A 20951-nucleotide genomic window follows, 5' to 3' on the forward strand; every position below is an offset into this window, starting at 1 on the left:
GGGTGCTCACTTGATGAGTCATAAGTGTGTCATAGGTGGGTTGATGCATAGAGGGGGTCTGTATGGTCAGCAGGAACCTTTACCCTACTTGTGCGCGCAAAACTGGTCATGACGTGAAATTAACGTGTAACTGGGGAATGCTGGGAGGAGCTGACTTTAGCACTAGTAGAGGAGTCTGGGATGTCAGAACGACCTGCACCTTTGGCATATCTGATATCTTGTGTTTGGAGGATGTAACGTCTGAAGTAAAGGTCGCTCGAGCAAAGGCTGCTCATCACTAAATGCTAGTGTGTGCATATATTTCTTCGTGCATTGCGTGGGGGCCATGGGCCTTCTATGGAAACGGGTTCAGTAAATCACTTAAATGGAGACAGGAAGGCTAGGCCCTATCTTCAGCAGGCGGAATATGTTTACCTCTTTCACTAGACTGGAATGTGTTTCTGTGGGGCTGAGCAGATAACTGTAGGCAAAATACTGTCTTTGGCAGGCCAGGCTGGGCACCTCTCGGCTGAGCAGGAAGTAAGGGAGAGGTCAGGGATACATAACTAAACTGCAGCTTTCAGAGTCAGAGGAGGCTCGGAGCCTGAATTCGGGTCCTGGCTCGACTGTGCCACAAAAACGTGTGCATCTCGACTTTTAAACGTGTACCATGTAAATGCATTGGCAACATAGGCCTCAGTGCAGAATTAACGTTTCATTCATGGAAGGCCTAATAACTGACATGCTAACATTGGACGGAAATGCAGAGGCATTATTATTACAGTCATGAGAAGGGAATTACATGATGACATGGACATACATGGGGCATAGGTACATAGATAGGGTGCGAGTGGGGGACACACTGGCCATGTAAAATTTCTATTTCCTCATTCCCACATCCGTTGTCACAGGGCAATGCGATATGGATGAACTGGTCAGGCAGATTTGCGTACGCTTTTCCACCAGCCCCACTGATTCCGCTAGTGGCACGCAAATTACGTCAGCAGTCACTCACAATGATCCTGGTTGCTCCCACATGGGCAAGACAGCCATGGTACACAACGTTCCTGGAACTTTCAGTAGTTCCCCATCAAAAACTGCACCTCTCGCCACATTTTTTAACTCAGAACCATGGAGAAATAGAGCACCCAGATCCCAATCAGATGAACCTAGTGATCTGGCCCCTGAAGTCTTAGAGTTCGGATACCTTAACTTACCTCCTGATTGCATGAACATTATCAAGGAGGCAAGAAGGCCAACTACTAGAACATGCTATGCAGCTAAATGGAAAATATTTGTAATCTATTGCAACAATAACCAAATCAATCCATTAGATGCTTCCATCCAAAACATCTGTTACCTCTAGCATCTTCAAAGATGCAATCTAGCATACTCTTCTATAAGGCTACATCTTGCTGCTGTAGCAGCATATCTCCAAAACAGGCAACACCTTTCCCTATTTAGGGTACCACCAATCAAGGCTTTTATGGAGGGTCTTAAAAGGATAATTCCTCCAAAGCATCCACCTTCACCAGTCTGGAACTTAAATTTGGTACTTACCAGACTTATGGGACCTCCTTTCGAACCACTCCACTCATGTGAATTGCAATTCCTAACATTGGCATTCTTGATTGCCATCACCTCCCTCAGGAGAGTAAGTGAGCTTCAGGCACTAACAATTCAAGAACCTTTCATGCAAGTACATGCAAATAGGGAATTACTTAGGACCAACCCTACGTTTATCCCTAAAGTCATATCCACTTTCCATATCAATCAATCAATAGAACTGCCAGTTTTCATTCAAAACCCACAGTCAGTAGCCGAAAGAGCCCTGCACACACTAGATGTAAAAAGAGCTCTGTTATATTATGTTGACAGGACTAAATCATTTCGAAAAACAAAGCAACTGTTTGTTGCCTTTTCACCGCAACATAAAGGTAACCCCATCTCAAAATCAGGAATAGCCGGATGGATAGTGAAATGCATTCAGATATGCTATCAAAAAGCTAAACGCACTCTAACAGTTCCCCCAAGAGCACACTCTACGCGTAAAATGGGGGCATCCATGGCTTTCTTAGGGAATATTCCCCTTGAAGACATATGTAGGGCAGCAACATGGTCTACCATATACACTTTCACTAAACACTATTGTGTAGACAATAGCAAGCAGCAAGCTGCTGTAGGCCGAGCTGTCCTTAAAACTCTTTTTCATACTGCTGCAGCTGATACAGGTGACCACCGCTAGAGGAGACACTGCTATACAGTCTATGCACAAGATATAAATTCAGCAGCCCACATGCCTCGAACGGAATATGCTACTTACCAGTATGCATCTGTTCTTGGCATGTAGGGCTGCTGACATTCATATCACCCACCCTCCTTCTCGGTGCCTGTTGCAGCTGCAGTATTCTCTCTTGCAATATTCTCTTTTGCATGGCCATTTCTTACTTTGCTGTACTCCATCTCTGAATGGCGAAAAACAATCTGAGGATGGAGAAGATGCCCATTCGCACTGTAGTCCAGGGGAGGAGTCACCTATCTCGTGATACTTCGAAGACTCTTCCAGGACAACAAGGTGCAATCATCCGGACCCAACACTAGGCGGCGATCTATGCACAAAATATGAATGTCAGCAGCCCTACATGCCAAGAACAGATGCATACTGGTAAGTAGCATATTCCTTATGAAAGTCCTATATGTTTTATTTACTTGGTTCTAGAAACATGAATTTTGCTGCTATTACGTTTTTCGCATGGAAATTGTAAAGGTTTTAATTAACCAAACAATACATTTTACCTTACCAATAATAAGAAGTCAATGTCTTACAAAAACGGGGACAAGTTTGCACCACTAACATACGCCTGAAGTAAAAAAAGAATGTGTTTTCCCTTCTGAGCAGTTTGAGGGCTGCCATTGTAGCCAAGTTTTCACATGAACGCAATCTTACATGGATATGCGGGTAAGAGGGGGAACCATGATTTCTATTTTTTTCATACTAGATGGCGAATGATGAGACTGAATAACTTATGCAAGTCCATAAAGATAAAATGGATCGGGACTGTTCCTCTGATGCATTGCTACAGAGGAGGATGAGCGTCAGCACATTGTGCTTCATGGCCATCGCTTTTCGGAATGTCTTTTGAATCACAATTACTGTTTCATTAACACTGACCCAGTGAAAAAGATCTCCAAGAGTGTCTCAAAAACATTTTTGACGGGTGCAAATAATTGTAAGAAGGTGATAAACACTGGGTAGAGGTGAATCTCTTTATAAAAATGGAGACTAGTTGTGTATTGTATCACCTAATTTTTATAGTCCTTACTACCCCTATGTGGGTCAATAAAGCGTTTACCTACATGTGTACCAAGCTACGCCATGTAGGGTGTATGGATGGAACGGTGATCTCTTTGTTTTGTGATCCTATATGGGAAGTTTTTCTGCGTTGTGAGTGGAGACCACTGAGGTGCAGTTATCGTGTTATAGGACACAGCATGTAGCAGTGTGGTGGATGATGAGGTGTGAAAGACAGATCTGCAGTTCTATGGTTTTCGTGTACTGGCTGCTATGAACATTTCTGGTGGTCCTTTTATTGAATTTCTTATGATTATAGTCCACTTAGCGGGTAACTGCACCTAGTTGTCCAATCAGATTTTGTGTATTGTTGTCGTCCTGAGCTGGTTTGGTTGAAGGGAGAGATCTGCTGGGATGGGCATTTTTGCTATCATCCCACCTATGTCTGAGTGTCACTGTAAGACGTAATGGAATGGTGAGAGTGTATAGATATTTGGGATCTGCAGTGGTAGACTGGATCAAAGTTCTCTGAATTGTTGAGCAGTGTGTGACAGATCTGTTCATCTATTCCATGTCTGTTCATTTGGTAATGCCTGTTTATTTTGGCTGTGCAATGCTGGTGATGACAAGGCTCTTAGCAGATATTTTTTATGTGAATGTGGGAGGTGTAAGTAACAATTCGCTAATGAACACTAGGTATTATGGTCTTAGTAATATGGGCCATCAGTGTTACAAATGAAATTACTCTACTATATAATGCCCCAGTGAACCATAGGTCAGCCTTTCTGAGCTTATCTGCATATCGAAAGCCGTTTGTTGTTTGGGTTGTTACCAATCTGTGGGTTGTAAACTGAAGATTAAGCTTGATGGTGCAACTGTCTTTCTAGGCCATATAGCCGGGATGTGGGGTGGTGTAGCTATCTTGTAAATAGCCAAGTGTTTTACTGTCATCTGAAATACATTTATTCCTGGATGCTTTTAATGCTGGCTGGTAGTGAGTTCAAGAGCTTGGCGGCTCGTATGAGAAAGCAGAGCCTATTATGAATTTCTTATGGTAAGATGGTATGATGGTAAGTGGTGCAAGCCTGGAGCACAGAGTTTTGTTTTGATTAAATGTATCCTTTCAATATAGCGATCCTTTTCCTTGGTCGTCTCCATGAACAATAAAGACTTAAACATTGCTTTAAACATTGCCCTTCTATCTATAGGTAGCCAGTGGAACAATTACAGAACTGGAGTCATGCGTTCTCTTGGGTGAAGGTGGAAAAGAAGCCTTCTCGACAGCATTTTGGATAAGTTGTATTTTGCGTATGATGAATTCAGGCGAGCCAAGTGAAAGTGATAACACTCAATATCATTAGAGAGGAGAATTCTAGCAGCAGTTGTATAGTTTGATAAACAAATAACAGCCCTCAGTGAATTTAAGGTAGAGCATTTAAAACAAATTGTTAAACCTTGATTAGGTCTACCACGAGAGCCTTTGATAGCAGGAAATTAAAACACAAGTATGTTAGATAAATTAGGTGAGTCAATCCTCCAGGTCCCTTGAAACAGAATAACAACATAGCTGCTTGTAAAATCGATAAACCTATTACATTTTAGGTGCTTACTTATTCCTGCAATGTTCCAGGAAGGTATTGTGCATGCTCCTGAAGTCTTGTCTTAAGAAATTATTTATAGCTGTAGTGCGCAAATACTTTACCACTTTGGCCCAATTAGGGAAGCCAATGGTGTCTGTTTGAGGGAAATCATCATTTTAATTGGGAATATAATGTTCTAGTGCAGATGTAGATATTATGGGAGATGACAGAGGGACAAACCACAAAAAAGGTGTTATGTTATGTTATCCAGGGTTTTATAAAGCACACAGATACTCTACTGAGTGTCCCGGTGCTGTGTGAGTATGACTGAACTAGACAGGAAGAAAACCAAGTGTACCGTGGGCAAAGTATTACGTTATTGCTGAAACAGCCATGTTTTCAGGGCTTTTCTGAAAGGAAGCAGATCGTGGCGGAGTCTCATAGCAAGTGGAAGATCATTCCATAGCTTAGCCGCTTTCAGCCGAAAAGAGTGGCCTCCGATTCGAGAGTATTTCACCACCGAAGTGCATGCTAAAGCCAATGCAACAGAGCGAAGAGAGCACTGAGGATGATAAAATTGCACTCTCTTCCTCAGGTAAGGGGCACCGTACCCATGTAAAGCCTTAAAAACCAGCACCAGGGCCTTGAACTGTATCTGCTTCCGAACCGGAAGCCAGTAGAGAGACTTCAGATGAGCAGACATTCGGGTCCTGGGGCCAAGAGAAAGATTAGCTCTGGCCGCCACGTTTTGCACTTCTTGGAGGCGGGTGAGTAAATACTCTGGAAGACCCAGATAAAGAATGTTAACGTAGTCCAGCCTAGATCCGATCAAGGCCTGGACCACAATTTTTCTGCAGGGGATCGAGAGCAAAGGAAGAAACTGTTTAATCATTTTCAAAAACCCAAAGCACTGGCCAGCCACCGTCTGGACCTGTAGCTTCATACTCAGAGAGTCATCGCTTTTTATGCCAAGGTTTTTTACAGGCGATACTGGATTAGCTGGAGGGTGCATGTCCTGCAGCCACCAGTTGCGCCATAAGTTGGTAGAAGGGCAGCCAAAGAACATGATCTCCGACTTGTCGGAATTACATTCAACTGGAGCCAGGAGAACATCGCCGACAGGTAGGCCATAATAGCTTCCCCCTTAAACTCCGAAACTTTGTCGCATGTAAAAAGGAGTTGGGTGTCATCAGCATACAACACTATTTTCGCTCCATGCGACTCAACAAGACAGGCCAATGGGGACATGTACAAATTGAATAGAGTTGGGCTAAGCACCGAGCCCTGGGGTACGCCAACCTCCAAAGGAGGAATTAGGGCGGAAAAAGGAGGAGCCCACACAGTTTGTTGGCGCCCAGACAAAAAAGAAGCAAACCATTTAAGAACCATTCCTCTAAAGCCGGCCTCCTGGAGTGTCTTTAGGAGTCGACCTTGAGGGACGGTGTCAAAGGCTGATGAGAGATCTAAAAATATCAGCATAGCCTTGCCACCTTTATCCAAGACGTCCTTAATGCATTCTGAAATTTCCAGAAGCGCTGTTTCGGTGCTGAAATTAGGGCATAAACCAGATTGCCTCTGATGCTGGATGTTATTCGTCTCCAAAAAGGCAGAAGCCACTGAGTGAACATATTTTTCCAGTTCTTTGGGAAAAAAAGGCAGAAGGGAAATTGGCCTATAATTAGCGGGAAGCTCTGGATCCAAATGAGATTTTTTTAGAAGGGGAAGGATAAGAGCTTCTTTCCACTTTTCAGGAACCAGCCCCTGCTGCAGGGATGTATTCAAAATAGAGTTCACATAAGAATTAATGGAGGGAGCTATTAATGCCAAAGTAGACGCAGGGCAAGGGTCAGAAGGGGCCCCTGATTTTAGGCTCTTCAAAATGCCCAATGAAGTTTCCAATGTCAAATGAGGAAGCTCAAAGGTACAAGGACCGCTCTCTGGAGGGTCAGGGTGAGAGGGCACGTTATCCTGGATATTAGCCTCAAGGGAGCTAGGAAAAGTGTCCTGGATCTTTCTAATTTTATCAGCAAAAAATAGAGCAATCTGATCCACCCATAGAGATGAAGGGGAGAAAGACCTAGTTACGGCATTCGGGATGCAAATTCCTTTACTATTTTAAAAATCTCTTCTTTTTGTATTCCCAGCAGCTTCTATTCTAAATGAAAAAAAAAAATTTCTCTTTGAGGATAAGTTTGTGGTGCATTTTAAGTGCTTGTTTATAGGCAGTCTTCTCAAGACTCTCAAAATGTTTCCGCCACACTCACTCGAGTCTTTTGCAGGTCCTCCTACTTTCTTTAAGAGCAGGCGTGAACCAGGTAGCCGAGGCTCGAGAGGTCAAGGCAGAGCGGGAAGATGGCGGGGCGAGCTCTGCTTCCCGAAGCAGCATCCAATTGTCCAGGACTGTAACATCGTCTTCCACATTACCACTCAAAATGAGTAGATGGGAGCTGAGGGCCACCATTACCGCTTCGGGTGTAATGCGACGGTAAGGTCTAAAACTGCCCATACAAGGCTTACTCTGAGTATTAAAGGGTGCGGTCTCACGATGCACTCTAAACTCTAAAAGAAAGTGGTAAGACCACACCAGAGGCTGGGGAGGAGACATCTAAGTCCCATGTGGAAAAGACCTGGTCAACAGTATGGCCCTTTTTGTGAGTTGGAGTCAGGAAGGAAGGATTCAAGTTAAAGATATTCAGCGCCTACGTTAAACTAGTAGCCTCAGGGTCGTTGATAGTATCCATATGGACTTTAAAGTCCAGAGACCTTATTCAAAAAGTTACATCACACTTGTAGGTCAAAAGACATAATCCAATTCCAGTCATTCTGGTTACAGAGGTGTGCAGATCAGGTAAGTGCTTCGCAGGTCAGACTTCGCATTCAGTCTTCATTCATAGGTCTCCATTGCTCCTTGTAGAAGGCTGAAGAAAAATCAAACAACATAGAAAATGTGATTAGTTAATGTACTTCTTTTATATGCCTGCCTCCCTCTTCATTGGTAGGTTCCCCTCACAGCCTACACCCCGCCGTGGGCACTAAGGCTTTCAAATTTGCTAGTCTTGCTGGAGAACATCAAAAAACTTGCTACCTTTCCCTCCCAAAGTGGATGCCGGGGCTCTTTCTTCTAATGAGCTTAGCTCCATCATGGCTGTTTTTCTCTAGGTCTCTGCTGGTACCTTCTTTTTTCCCCTGACTATGTTTTAGGCCAGTTGTGGCAAGCAGAGAAGAGAGGCCAAGATTAGGAGCAATGTTGGGAGGATGGTTCTCCCGGGGGTAGAAGGTTTGGTACTTGTGGGCCTGGTGCTTAAGGGAATGTCTTTAAGTCCAGAGATGGATGGAGGACCAGATGTGGGGGGGGGCTATTGTGTTTGGGTTCCAGGTGCTGGCCAACATGTGTACATCACATGGGTGTTGGACTCCGAAGCAGAAGGCTGAGCATTGAATGCAGTCTGGTGGGCTGTTTCTGTGAGAAGTGGACAGGGAATGCAGTAGGATGGGCAGATGGGTTGCATGCTACTCTACAGTGGGTGTCACCTGTTAGCTTAATAAACACTAGGAAGAAAGAGAATGCAATCTTTTTGGGAAAGCATCTTCCTAGTGCAGGACCATTTGCCTTGCTATATTTAGCACAGTAAATTGTTATTATATTGAGGGTCTTCGCTTTCCTTTTCTTAGGGAATTTGCTGCTCAGCACTGGGCTTTTCTGTGACAGACATTGTTTACCAATGTTAAAGTCCTGTCCCAGAACTCCAATCTTCTCCCTATATTGCCATGTGAGTACTTAACTGGTGAAACCAAAACCAAATCACTGTTTTCTTTTTTCTTAGTTGTATAACTGAAAGCATATTTATAGATTCTGGCTACAAATATTAAACTGGTCTCAGTCCAAGGTAACAAGGGAGTGAAAACAGTATAAACATAATTCAGTGATGACATCTCTTGATTTAGGCAACTTGATGAGTGAACTTACTATGTTCAAGGTGATGAGTACTTGTAGTTACAGTACAGATAATTGCCAGCATTAGCAACAAACATGCAGGCATTAGCTGATAAATCAGCAGTTTTGGATACTTGAGGTCAGATGCCAGGAGGTTCAACAACTGGTTTCTTGAAATATTCATTTATTGCATTACTTTTTATATGTCAGGTAAAGAATCTCTTTATCTGTTAGCCCAGTAGCACCTGCTAGTCTTTTAAGGTTTCATCAGCTCTCAGTAAAAAGCAAAGCAAGCTGGCCAAGAGTGAACCTTAGATCTTTTGTGGTGTTTCATCTAAATTTCCTTTTTTCCCAAATCGTGCTCATCCTAATTTTTTACAGTAAGTTGATGGCTTAATTCTAACTTGGTGTCAACAGTGGGATCAACTGCAGCACTAAACACAGTTGTGGGGTTCTTAGTGGCATTTAAATTTGAAAAAGTAGATTACTCTTACTGGTGTGTGAAGTGGAATATTTCCATTATTCAAAAGAACTTTAGAGACCTAATGCATATGTACATTTAGAGGCTTATTTTGTGTTTCGCAGATGTGTACTATGTCACAAATGAGATTATTATTGCACCACCTTACTGCAAATGCAAATGCATTAGGATATAATGCACTTGCAATAAACTGTATGGCATATCTTTCACGTCGTTAGTACCCGTCCGTGCAACTCTATATCAGACCTTTATTCTCTTCCTCATCTTTTGTAAATGTTTTCTTTCCAGAGAGGATGGCAGCTCTAAATGCCTTTAGTTTCCTCCTTTTCATTAAAAAAGTTTGCCTCCTAGAGAGGACTTAGGAGTACTATTGATCAGCACGTGTTGTTCCAGTTCATTGGCGAAATTGATGTAACTTTTTTGATTGCCACAAGACTGTTTTGTTCCTTTTATAGCTGTGGTCTTTGGCTTTAATAAACTTCTATTAATGAAGATAGAAAAAAATGTAAAGCCTCCAGTGGGAATAGGTGGCCTGGTCATCCTTTCTTTTAAGGTGAATTTCAGGTGGTACAGAAGAATCAGACAAGGTAGCAACTATTTCTTCATTGAAAGTTAGCAAAACCTTGGGCTCCACAGTTCAGGCAGGATTAACCAATAAGTGCTTTGAGGCATCTCGCTTCATTGCAGAATATTACATGTGCATTTACAGTACACTTGATTGCGTCATCTAGTTTTAACAGGGGGATTATATTAATGTCTCCCCCTTCAGCTGGTGGAGTTATTAAGGATCATTCTAACAGTATTTGCTGCTGAATCACAAATGTATCTGGAGAATTGAGTGCATTGTTTACAAACTCAAAGTTAAAAGACAAAGGGATTGAAATTGGCAGATTGATAGTCTCTATTTTTATTGAATCATAAAATATAAATAGACAAGCAATTTAATCAGCTCTACGGTGAGCGAATTAGGATATCTCTAGAGCTCATGGGATGTTATTATTATAGTTTAATACAAAGCTCCATTCATCCAAATCTTTTTGTAGTTTTCAGCCAATAATTTGTATAGGCTTTTTACAGCATGATTCGGATTTCGGGAAGGTAGGAATCAAGTCTATAAGTATTACTTCTTTTCAGATGATGTTCAAACCGTAATAGTAGCCCTGAATTGGTTTGTCCAAGATAGTTGAGATATCGGGCAGCACAAAGAAGTAGACACTCTTCTATCCCAGCAGATATGTAGCGATCATCCAACAGATGTTGTTGTCCTATCTACTTGTCTCAATATGAAGGTGGAATGTTCAAAACAAGAGGCTACTGTGTGGGCTACGGACATGGATGACAGAAGTTTAATTCTTATGTTTGCATATAATTTTGAGTCTGGACTTTGTTGGGAAAAGGCCGTTTTAATCATTTGTTTCATTGATGTTGGTTATTGTTCTTGTATTTTTCTTTATGCGTCTTCATATACAAATTGGCAGAGCTTTAGTAAATGGGTCTATGTGAGGTGGCATGGGCATGTGGTCTTAATTGACTGTATAATATCCATGTCAAATTGAACATATTTTTACTTACCTGAGCCACAGTGCCATTACATAGCAGTAATATTTGGATTTTATCTGAACAGTGCTGATTTTATAAATGTTTTTGAAGTAATGCTTATCTTAACTAAAGTGTGCAGCATTCAAGTAGTAGTTTTATGTATTCACAATTGTTTTTCTTGTTTTAGCATCTTTCAACAGAAATATCCTACAAGGCTCAGGTATCCTGCTTAAACAAGTCAACTGCAAAGGTTGAAGAAGAACTGCAAAAGTTAAAGTCTGAGAAAGCCTCTCTCCTCAATGAACTTAATTCAACGCGGGAGCTCTGCATAAAACTGGACTCCAGCAAAGAAGTGGTAAATCGTCAACTAACCTCAAAAGCACAGGATAAGGAAAGGGTATGTCAAAGGGTAGCAGTTGACATGAGAAGTAAATTTAAGAGGGCCGTCTTCATCTTTCTATCTGATGAATTAAGCCCATGCAGGAGGATGCAATTTTAATAATGATCTTATGCTATTCTACAACTGAAGCCAACTGTAGTTAAACACCATATGTTTTGACTTGTAATACTGTATTGTAGCTATAAAAGAACGAACTGATGGACAAAAACCCATAGTTAGGTGTTTTTGTTAATAAATGTTTAGAGGTCATCCAGGCACACAGTCTGCTGTAAGGAAGTCTCACAGCTGCTAGTAACATAACTCTTAGTCAAACACAAGTCTCTCAGTTTCATTCTCCTTGAGCTGAATGGTACTGACATTGACCCATTCTTAAATAGAGGCAAAACAGTTTTGGGGTTAAGAAAAGAATCGCTGTCCTTTGTGATCTTACCATATATCTAGATATTGTCATCATAAAAACATATGCCAAAGTCAAACAATTTTAGAAGTGAGAAAAGCGGAGACACCACAAGCATGCTAGCTAGCCCAGAAGGCAAAGATGGAGTTTAACTCTGAAATGTAATGGAAAGAAAGGCTTGGAACCAAGCATTTGGATGAAAAGAGGCACTGGTTGTTGAAGAAGGACTGTCCGGGTAAAAGAATGTGAACAATGTTGAAATAATCTCTAAGGTCAAGGAGTTCTAACTGTTCTTATTGACCACATTTAATAATACCAGTAGCACAATCTCACAATCCCAGTATAACTGTCTCTGTTCCTTGGTGAGGTCTGAAACCAGACCTCTATGTGGATTGCCTGAGATCTTCCGACACGTTCCACCACAACATATGGATGAGTGGCTACCCATCAACCAGTCTTTGCAATGTAAGTAGTCCTAAACCACCTCTCTCTTCTGCATTCACGCTATCTAAAAACAAGTATCGAGTGATTACAAACATATTACCAAAAAAAACAAGTAAAGCCATTCAAATCAAAATAGGTGTTTATGTAAAACTGTTTCCATTATTGAAGTAATTTAGTGTACTCCATTCTTTGTCTGGCAAGAGATACACACAACATTTTATACAGTCGAAAAGATGCCAATGCAGCCTTCCTACCCACTGCTTTGCCTCCAAGGCACCTGTAGTGGATTAGCATACCTCATGTATCTTCATGACTTACTCGCACCAAAGCATTACTCCCATTTTTGACTGTGTGCTCCTCTGTTAGGTTAGGGATAAGGCTGTTTTGGGGCTTTTCCAGACCTGTGTCTCTCCCTACATTTTCTGCCCCATATTTTCTGTAAATAGTATATATCGAATTGGGGTCTCCAGTTGTCCTTCACCCCATAGGATTTATAAAAGTAGGAATCTTATGCATTTCGACTGAAGGGGACTGAGACATAAGCGTGCATGCAGGTTATGTTTTGTCCTCTTCAGTCATAAGGCCCTTCGCTTTCCACTGTGCTCAACATCATCCATCTTGTATCTCATGTACGACCATAGAAGGGGAATTAATAGGCAGCCACAGGAACATATGATTGACTGAACCTGAGCTCAGGTTGGGCCACACATGTGCTCTGTCATCTTTTCAAATGTAATACCTCTCCCACCGATCCATTGTGACTAAATAGGGATTAATGACTTAGACCACAGAATGTACTATGATGAACAGATAAACTTTAAATAAAAGCCATAATGTGTTTTTGTTACTTGCATGACATTTGTTTAGTTCTGGTAGATGTTTTGGTGAAGTAAATAGAGTTTCTACCTTTATGTCATGCAGTTGCAGAAAGAACTGGTTTCTGCACATTCTGAAATAGAGCTCATGAGGAAACAGCTGGGAAGTGAACGAATCTCCTTGAAAAACCTGGAGTCCTTACTAGTTTCGAACCAGGAGAAGGAATTCCAGGCACAGGTGATTACCCAGGAACTGGATTCTGAAATTGAGCACCTTAAAGGAAAACTGGCCCAATCGGAAAACAAATTGTGAGTAATGCAAAAGCCAAAACTGAACTTTGTTAACACACTCTGCATAAATTGAATGTCTTTAAGTAAATGTTCATGTTAAGATCAGCAATTGCAAATGTAAACTTGATTGAAGTGCACTGTAGAAACAGCATGGAAATTGCTAATTTCAGTGGCTATAGAAATAAACTGGTACACCAGAGTATTTAGTTGCTGTTGTATTAGGTCCCTTTGTAATACATTCTAAAACTGAACATATCATTTGCACTAACTGCTGCATTTTATTAGAGTGTAGCTTTATTTTTATCTTTGTGATTTGCATAATATTTAAGACTGAAGCACATCGTGCTTAATATTTAAAGAACATTTTGCATCTCTACTTCAAAAAAAATTTGTGAAACGCCAATTGTGTTCTCATATTTACATTTCTGACAGGAATAATTAGTGGGCTTTTTTTATTGCCACCTTGCACTAAAACAAAAAAACTCAATGCACAATAAACGTGTTTTCATGCTTCTCAACAAAAGATTTCAAAGTAAATTTGCCTGTACTATTTATATGTGCATTTAATTTTCACAGACACTGGTGTATAAAAAATGCAAATTCACTTCAGTTTTCAGTAGCTACTCTAGTATTTCTTTTAAATATTTCTAGTAGCCATGTGGAAAATGCTGCAGTATAATTTTGGACATAATTAAACTAATTTCTTTGAAAGAAGTAGTTTATAGATTCAACAGCATATTGATCATTGAGATTAATAAACACATTTGTCAAAGATATTCTAATCTCAGATTTGATCGTACAGGAAAAATTAAAATATACAACTACTTTCACTTATTGGCAGCTGCAATTACAACCTTATTGGGCCCTCGGTGTCTTTCCTTGTATACCTGTAATCTTTTCCACTTGCTTTGATCGGCACCTAAGTTGATATACCACTTTCTATACTTAAATGGGTAATTTGTGTCCTCGTATAGCTTCTTCTAAGGCACATTTGTTGTATGTGATGCCAAGGCATTGATCCTTAGAAGGTACAAACCAACAAAGGCCCTGGCTCAAATATACAGGTAAATCCTTAAATCACCTAAGGCAAATTTTGCAAAGATGAATTTCACAACTATCATCCTACAATGATCTTTAGCAAAAGTCATTATATCCTTTCATGAGCAAATAGCTAAATCTTGTTCTGGCTTAAACTTCAGCATCAAACAGCAAAGTTGCTGTCTAACGCTTTCACTATATGTGTTGGAAATATATCTATTTATATCTTGGACCGATTGAAAAGAATGAGGAAAAAAGGGAGAGGAGAGAGCATAAAGCAGAGAGGAAAATGAGAGTGGACAGATGTGAAGTGTTTAGTAATGTTGGAAATGGCTATTTTTCAAACTTACAGTGTAAAGATCTGAGGATCAGATTATGTGCATTACTATTTCATGTCTTCTATCTTAGCAGCAAAACAGAATATAAATGGCAAGAGTATTCGAATAACAATTTCTCAATTATCAACTATATAAACAAATGTTCCATCAGTTAAAAAAGTAGCCCTTGTCATCCTGCTGCAAGAATAATCTTCTGTGGATCCTTAGTAATTGAATATTGAATCTTAATTCTATCACAGTCTCCACAAACGTGCTCACAAAACAACAAGAATATGTATTTAATAACATTGAAAAATACTTGCAACTAGAAGCAAAACAAGACGATATACTATTCATATGGCAGCATTCAAAGGGATATTTTGAAACTCCATTTATTCAAACAAATCCCAGTCTTAATGCTATAAGCTTGTAAATTCATCACATTTATGTCCGTGGCAGAGGTTCACTTTACTTGCACGTTTAAAGCCTCAGAATTGTTTTCTGAGACATGTGCAATAGATTTAAATCGAAAGTTGAAACGTGGAAGACAAATCAGCTGACCTGAGAATGTCCTCCAACCTTCCTCCCATCACAAAAGCTTTAGACGGAATAGTCCCAGTAAAAGAATGTGCTCTGAAAGCACCCACATTCGTACCCTAATCACTTGAGCCAGCAACCCCATGCATAAATAGTTGGTGTTCACACTGTCTTAAATGGCTTCACATATAATAGCAACAATTGATCCATCCATGAGTTCTCACTGTTCTTACCTTGATCCGAAATCCATTCACACAATGTATCCTGCTCCAATCGTACAATTTGTGCACCAGCCTAGACAACAGGGATGCCAACAGATTCAGTGTTAAAGGATCCAACTATAATTCAATTTCAAAAATAAATGTTTTCTAACTTCTATTTACTGACATCCTTCAAATAACTCTAATTCCAATTTGCCTCCACAGTCATTAAAAACATTTTTTGTACAAAGAAATCATAAAACCTAGTAGAACGTTTACTCCATAGTCTATGATTCTCATTATTAGAATTTTCATGCATGTCATTCTATTGTGGCTTGTATTTACTTATTGTACATAGCTTACCTGTAATTATGTACTCCAATATCATTCCTAGAAGTGTGAGCTTCTTGTTTGACTTTGGAACTTCTGTGATTCTACTACATTAATCAAGATCATCTATGTATATTGTTTTAATTACACTACGGTTAACTATATGGTGAAATAGACATATCTTTTCAAACATTGTGTGAACAACATTTATTGTGTTCTGAGTTTCCCCTACCTATATTATTCTAACATAATAGGACAAGCATTTACTCAGTGGTTTCTGGGTGTGTGACTCCAGTATGTCCTTCCTGTGTTCTCCTCTGTGTGTGCAGATATGCTATTTTTTTCTCTGTATGTACAGTTGTCTTATTGCTTTAAGTTGTGTCATAAAGTGTTTCCTATGCTGTGCTCTAGGTTAAAATATATCTTAACTCCTTTCTGTGTGTAAAGGCATCTTGTCGTTTGAACTGGCACCATTTCATCATTTAGACCTATGGTCAAGGTGGTCAACCTAAAGACCCAATGTTGTTCGTTTTGGAAAAAGTTGAGTTTAACATTCTAGCTACAAGATATCATCTCTAGCACTGTCCAGATCTTGTTGATGGGTGTGTGCTGAGTCTCTAGAAAATAAGTAGTCAGTTTGATGGTAGTGCATTTGTATTGGAGGGTCGTTCTGTGTTCATTTATGTGCAATTTTACTAGTCACGGGGTCATTCCTACATAACTGAGCTCACACAGGCATGCAATTAGATATATGCAGTTTGGTGTAATACATTAGTACGTCCATGCAGCTCCTGTGGTTTTGTACGACCCAAATCCAATTCCTTTGTATATGTAGTGAGATGACATTTATTGCAATTTCTGCATGGATAATGACCATTAATCTGTGGTAATCCCCAGTAGCTAGTCAGAATGGTTTCTAAGTCTTTGTCTGATGTGAGCAAGCCAGTATTTTAGGTTCTGTGATCTTTAAAGGCAAACAGTGGTTTTGGTAAATAAAATGTTCCTGTGTTCAATATATTCCATTTTTTATTGATGATCTTCATATAATTCGATATTGACGTGTACTATGTAACACAGGTTATTTTGTCCTGTATTGGTCGTGTCATAGTGTCCAACAGGGCCTCACGGTTATTGTTTTCTGCTTTCTTCTTGGCCCTGTGTATGCAGAACTGTTAAAATGCATAGGATGGAAAAAGGCTCCTAAACATCTTGATTAATTATCAACATCGATAAGTTAATATAAACCCTATTTTTTGGCTACTGTTTTATCTTAAGAAGAGGACACTTCATTTTTCTAATAAAAGGAACTACCCCAAATCCTACAAAATCTTAAGAAAAAAAACCTCCACACAATTAACACCAGTCTAATCCAAATGAAAGAGTAACTTCCTAAATCCATTGAATAACACTTTTAATCAAGCACATTAGTATTAGAGAGCAGTAAGAAAAGAGGCAGCATTGCATTAGCACGAAGATGGTCTTCATAGAAAATGAGCCAGCCTGTAAGGTGGAAGCTAACAAATTTGTTTTTGCATATACCAGAAGGAAAAACAATTAGGTATAAGATGACTGTCATGAAGGGAGGCTTATAGATTCTGGGTTATTGGGTGCAGATTGTTGAGACTTTGTTTTTTTTTTTAAATAAAAAATATATTGAGAAGTAGAATATCTTTGTTGTAGTTAGTAGTAGATCCATCTGAGATGCATTTTTTGAGGGATGGTGTACAGGTTGGTTCTCTTCAAGAAAATTGAGTTTTTGCATATGGTGCAATAATTAACAGGGGGCCAATGGAGAGCAATAAAAAGTTATCAATTTTCCTCTGCCATGCAATCATTTTGAACTTTTTAATGATGATATATTTTGCCTAAGGAGCCCAGCAAAAATCTAGTATCCTTTTCTTACTAGGTGTCTGCTTCTTAGCAGTGAACCAGCATTTGAGTAATTGTGTCATAATGTTAGACTTCTACCTGGTGGACTGAGGTAGGAGTGTGGCCGAGACGCTTTATGGCACCATTAACATCTATTTAAGGGGCTATTCTATAACTGTGAATCAAAAACGTTACCTTTTGATAAAATGGTGTATGGTCTATGACTTGCTCTTAGAAAGTGATTGGGGTTTGCTGGAGGTTAAAGAGATAGGATGAACACAAATGTGAGTCTATAGCAAAGAATGAATCCATTACTTGCTGGTAATTTTCATTATCCCGAATCAATTTGATTCGAAAGCTGAATCATAGTCCTCCTCAGTGCAGTCATTATGCATTGCGGCATCACCTCATCCTAACTGAACTACTAATATGTACAATTGGATAAAGAATCTACTTTTCTTTAGTCCTGTTTTTATTTCTATTAATATACTACAAGAACCTCCCTCTACCCTCCGATTATTCTGTTCCTACCAACCTATAAATATATATATTTATATATATATATGGAGAGAGATGTTTGGAACCTTATTTTGCACAATGTATTTGCACAATGCACTCAACACTTTTTTTTCTCCATAAAGACTGTGATCTATAGAAACCTCTGGGGGCATTTTAGATAATCAAGTGTTTTAGATTGACTTTTATATTGATTGAACCTGTTTTCTCTGCAGCACTGAATTGAATTTAGTTTTTTAAGGAGGCAAGATGGCGGACACGGCTGTGTCCGAGTGAGGCAGGACACGAGCGCTCTCTGCGATTTCCCCCCCCTTGCTCGCCCCTGTCCGCTGATGCTTGTGAGGAAGCTAAAGGAGGCTCTAGAAAGCATGCTGTTCGACCCGTGAACTGAAGCGAAAACAAGCGAGGAGTCCGGCATGCTGAGGCTGTTGCTGCTGTTACCAACACCCTGTCACAAACGCCGACTCTACTTACTCACCACGGGGATATCTGGTTACAGTCGCGGCGGCTGCGGTTCTGTGATCAGACTTCCGCAGTTGGCGGAGGAGAGGGGAGCTGCGGCAATCGGCCTGCAGTTTTGGAGCTGTCTGGAAAATCCGGAACCGAGCGGCAATTCGGCCAGGATGGGGCCCAAGAACGCCAGTTCCAGTGTGGCTTTCAAGGGACCAAAGACTCGTGCAGCAACCGCTGCGAATACACCGACCACAGTGCTCCCGATCTCTCAAACACAAACTTCTTATGGTAATGCAAAGCATGCACAGAATGGAGCACGGACAGTTTTTGAGTTAGGAGCCACGGAAACACTGGATCCTACAGATAAGGTACACCGGGACATTTCCTTGGCCCCTGATGCCTCGGACCTTGCAGGATCGAAGGTAACAATTGCAGGGATTTTTTTATAAAAACCTGTTCCCAAAACAAAGTCGGATCAGGCGTTGATTCTATCCTCTCTAAGTAGCAACAGCACTACCACTGGTATAGTAAAAGTGGTTTCCAACTCTTTGGAAGATCCCCCTTAGCTTTTTCTCCTAGTAACCAATTAAATTCAATGTGTGAAAGTAGCGGAAATGAGCAGGCTAATAATGCTCATGGTTCAAATTCTTCAGATTCTGCCGCTTTGAATGCTGTTCATCTCCAGCCCATAGTTGACCGTATACCTGATAACCATAACCCCTCAGCAGAAGTGGCTACTGAGGTGGACTCCTGTGATTCTGGGGGGAAAATTTACTCCATGTCCGATGTCTCCATTGTCTTGGAGGGTGAAAGTGTGGATCTTGATTGGGCGGACGATGGAAGCCTAGCCAGCTCTGCGCCTCTTGAGGAAGAAGAGAACAGCTTGTTACTGTCAGGGGGAAAAAATACGGTTTGAAAAGCACAGGAGGTGCCTCATCTATTTCACGCAATGCCAGGGCGGGTAACAAGCAATGATGGGTCACCAATTTTAGACTCCTCTACAGCAGCTCAAGCAGGTGGGACATTGACAGTAGAGGGGGCCCAGGTCCTAACTTTGAAGAAACTGATAATGACATTACCCTCACTACGATATACCAGGCCATCATGTCGCACCGTGAGGAGACGAAGGCAGAAAGCCTGCGGGTCCAGGGCGCAGTGCATAAATTACAGAATACGGTACTGCGTGTGGCTAAATCGTGCACCGAGCTGTCAGTAAGAATTGGAGAAGCTGAGGGAAGAATTTCCTCAATGGAGGACGAGTTTGCCTCACAGAAGGCTGACGTCTCCGTCCTTCATTCGATCCGTGATGACATAAATTGGAAACTAATTGACATTTAAAACAGGTCAAGGAGAAACAATTTACGTATACTGGGCATCCCCGAAGGATTATAAGGAAAAGACATTTGTCAGTTTGTAATTGAATTATGTTCTGAAGCCTTTCCTGAGTTAACCAAGTGGAAATGGGAGTTCGAGCTCCAAAGGGTGCACAGATTTCCTTTTCAGGTGCGGGGGGGGTGCCAGATGGGCAGAGGTCAAGCCAAAAGCAATACTGATCTGTTTGAGCAATTTCCTACTCCGTGAGCACCTATATGATCTAGCACGGCCTGATCCCAAGTGGAAAGCTAAGGGATGTGAGTTTTTTGTGCACCCTTACTACTGTCAGGCCACTGTACAATTAAGGTGGCATCTGCGTCAACTTATTTACCCATTTCAAGCAAAAGGGGCGCAAGCTTTCTTATTAAACCCCTCCAAGCTCAAGGTTATTTATAAAGAAAAAACCCTATTCTTTACTTCCGAGATAGTCGCAATGGAGTTTTTGGGGACACTGTAAGAGATAATGTGCCTCTGTGGTAGCATTGAACGCTTTCTCCACAATACCTTATTTTGGTGCCTATTCAGGGGGATGGGGGACGGGGGACGGGGAGGGCACTCACTTCTTTCTCTCCATCACCATTAGGGACTAATCAGTCCCTTTGCCTCATTTGGGTGGGTTCAGGGGAAGGTGGGGGGGGTTAGGGGGGTGAGGGGGTAGTAGCAGGGAGGGAGGCGTGGGGTGTTCTCGGGGCAAGGAACGTAAGGAACACAGCGGTGGGGTGGGTGCACTTGAAAGTGAGTAAGGTATGGTCCAATAAATGTATTTCAGTTATATTTTGCTTTTTTTAGTCTTTAGCGGCCGCAAGCATCACATATATTAACATGTGGGTCGGAAATTGTGGGGTCTCTCAGTTAAGATAAAAGCATTTTGTTTAAGGTAGTTTCTCCATTTGTTCATGGAATGTTTGTGGTCTGAATAATAGAAAAAAAAGAGGAATTATGGCTCAGATCCTCAAAACAATGAGGGTAGAACTGGTATGTTTTCAAGGAACACATATTGCTTGGATCAATAGGGCGTGGGTAAAAGATTTGGGTTTGGAACTTTTGTGTTGTACACGGCAAGGGTCGACTACAAGAGGGGTTGCTATCTTGAAGAAATACGGGTGGGGCGAGTGTAAACGTGTTAATGCGGATCAATATGGTCGGTGGGTGATTATCGAGTTGA

General features: G+C 40.9%; 1 protein-coding gene across 1 annotated transcript in view; it reads left to right on the plus strand.

Annotated features, from left to right (window-relative positions):
- LOC147659215 (centrosomal protein of 135 kDa-like) overlaps positions 1 to 20951 on the plus strand; it is a 548924-nt gene that overhangs the window by 441877 nt on the left and 86096 nt on the right. Inside the window, exons 16-17 of the mRNA XM_086951883.1 lie at positions 10993 to 11202; positions 12968 to 13170. Of these exons, the coding sequence (XP_086808009.1) occupies positions 10993 to 11202; positions 12968 to 13170 (413 nt within the window). The remainder of the gene's footprint in view (positions 1 to 10992; positions 11203 to 12967; positions 13171 to 20951) is intronic.

The sequence above is a fragment of the Lissotriton vulgaris genome, unplaced genomic scaffold, assembly GCF_964263255.1.
Source record: "Lissotriton vulgaris unplaced genomic scaffold, aLisVul1.2 SCAFFOLD_581, whole genome shotgun sequence".
In the NCBI taxonomy this organism is placed as follows: domain Eukaryota; kingdom Metazoa; phylum Chordata; class Amphibia; order Caudata; family Salamandridae; genus Lissotriton; species Lissotriton vulgaris.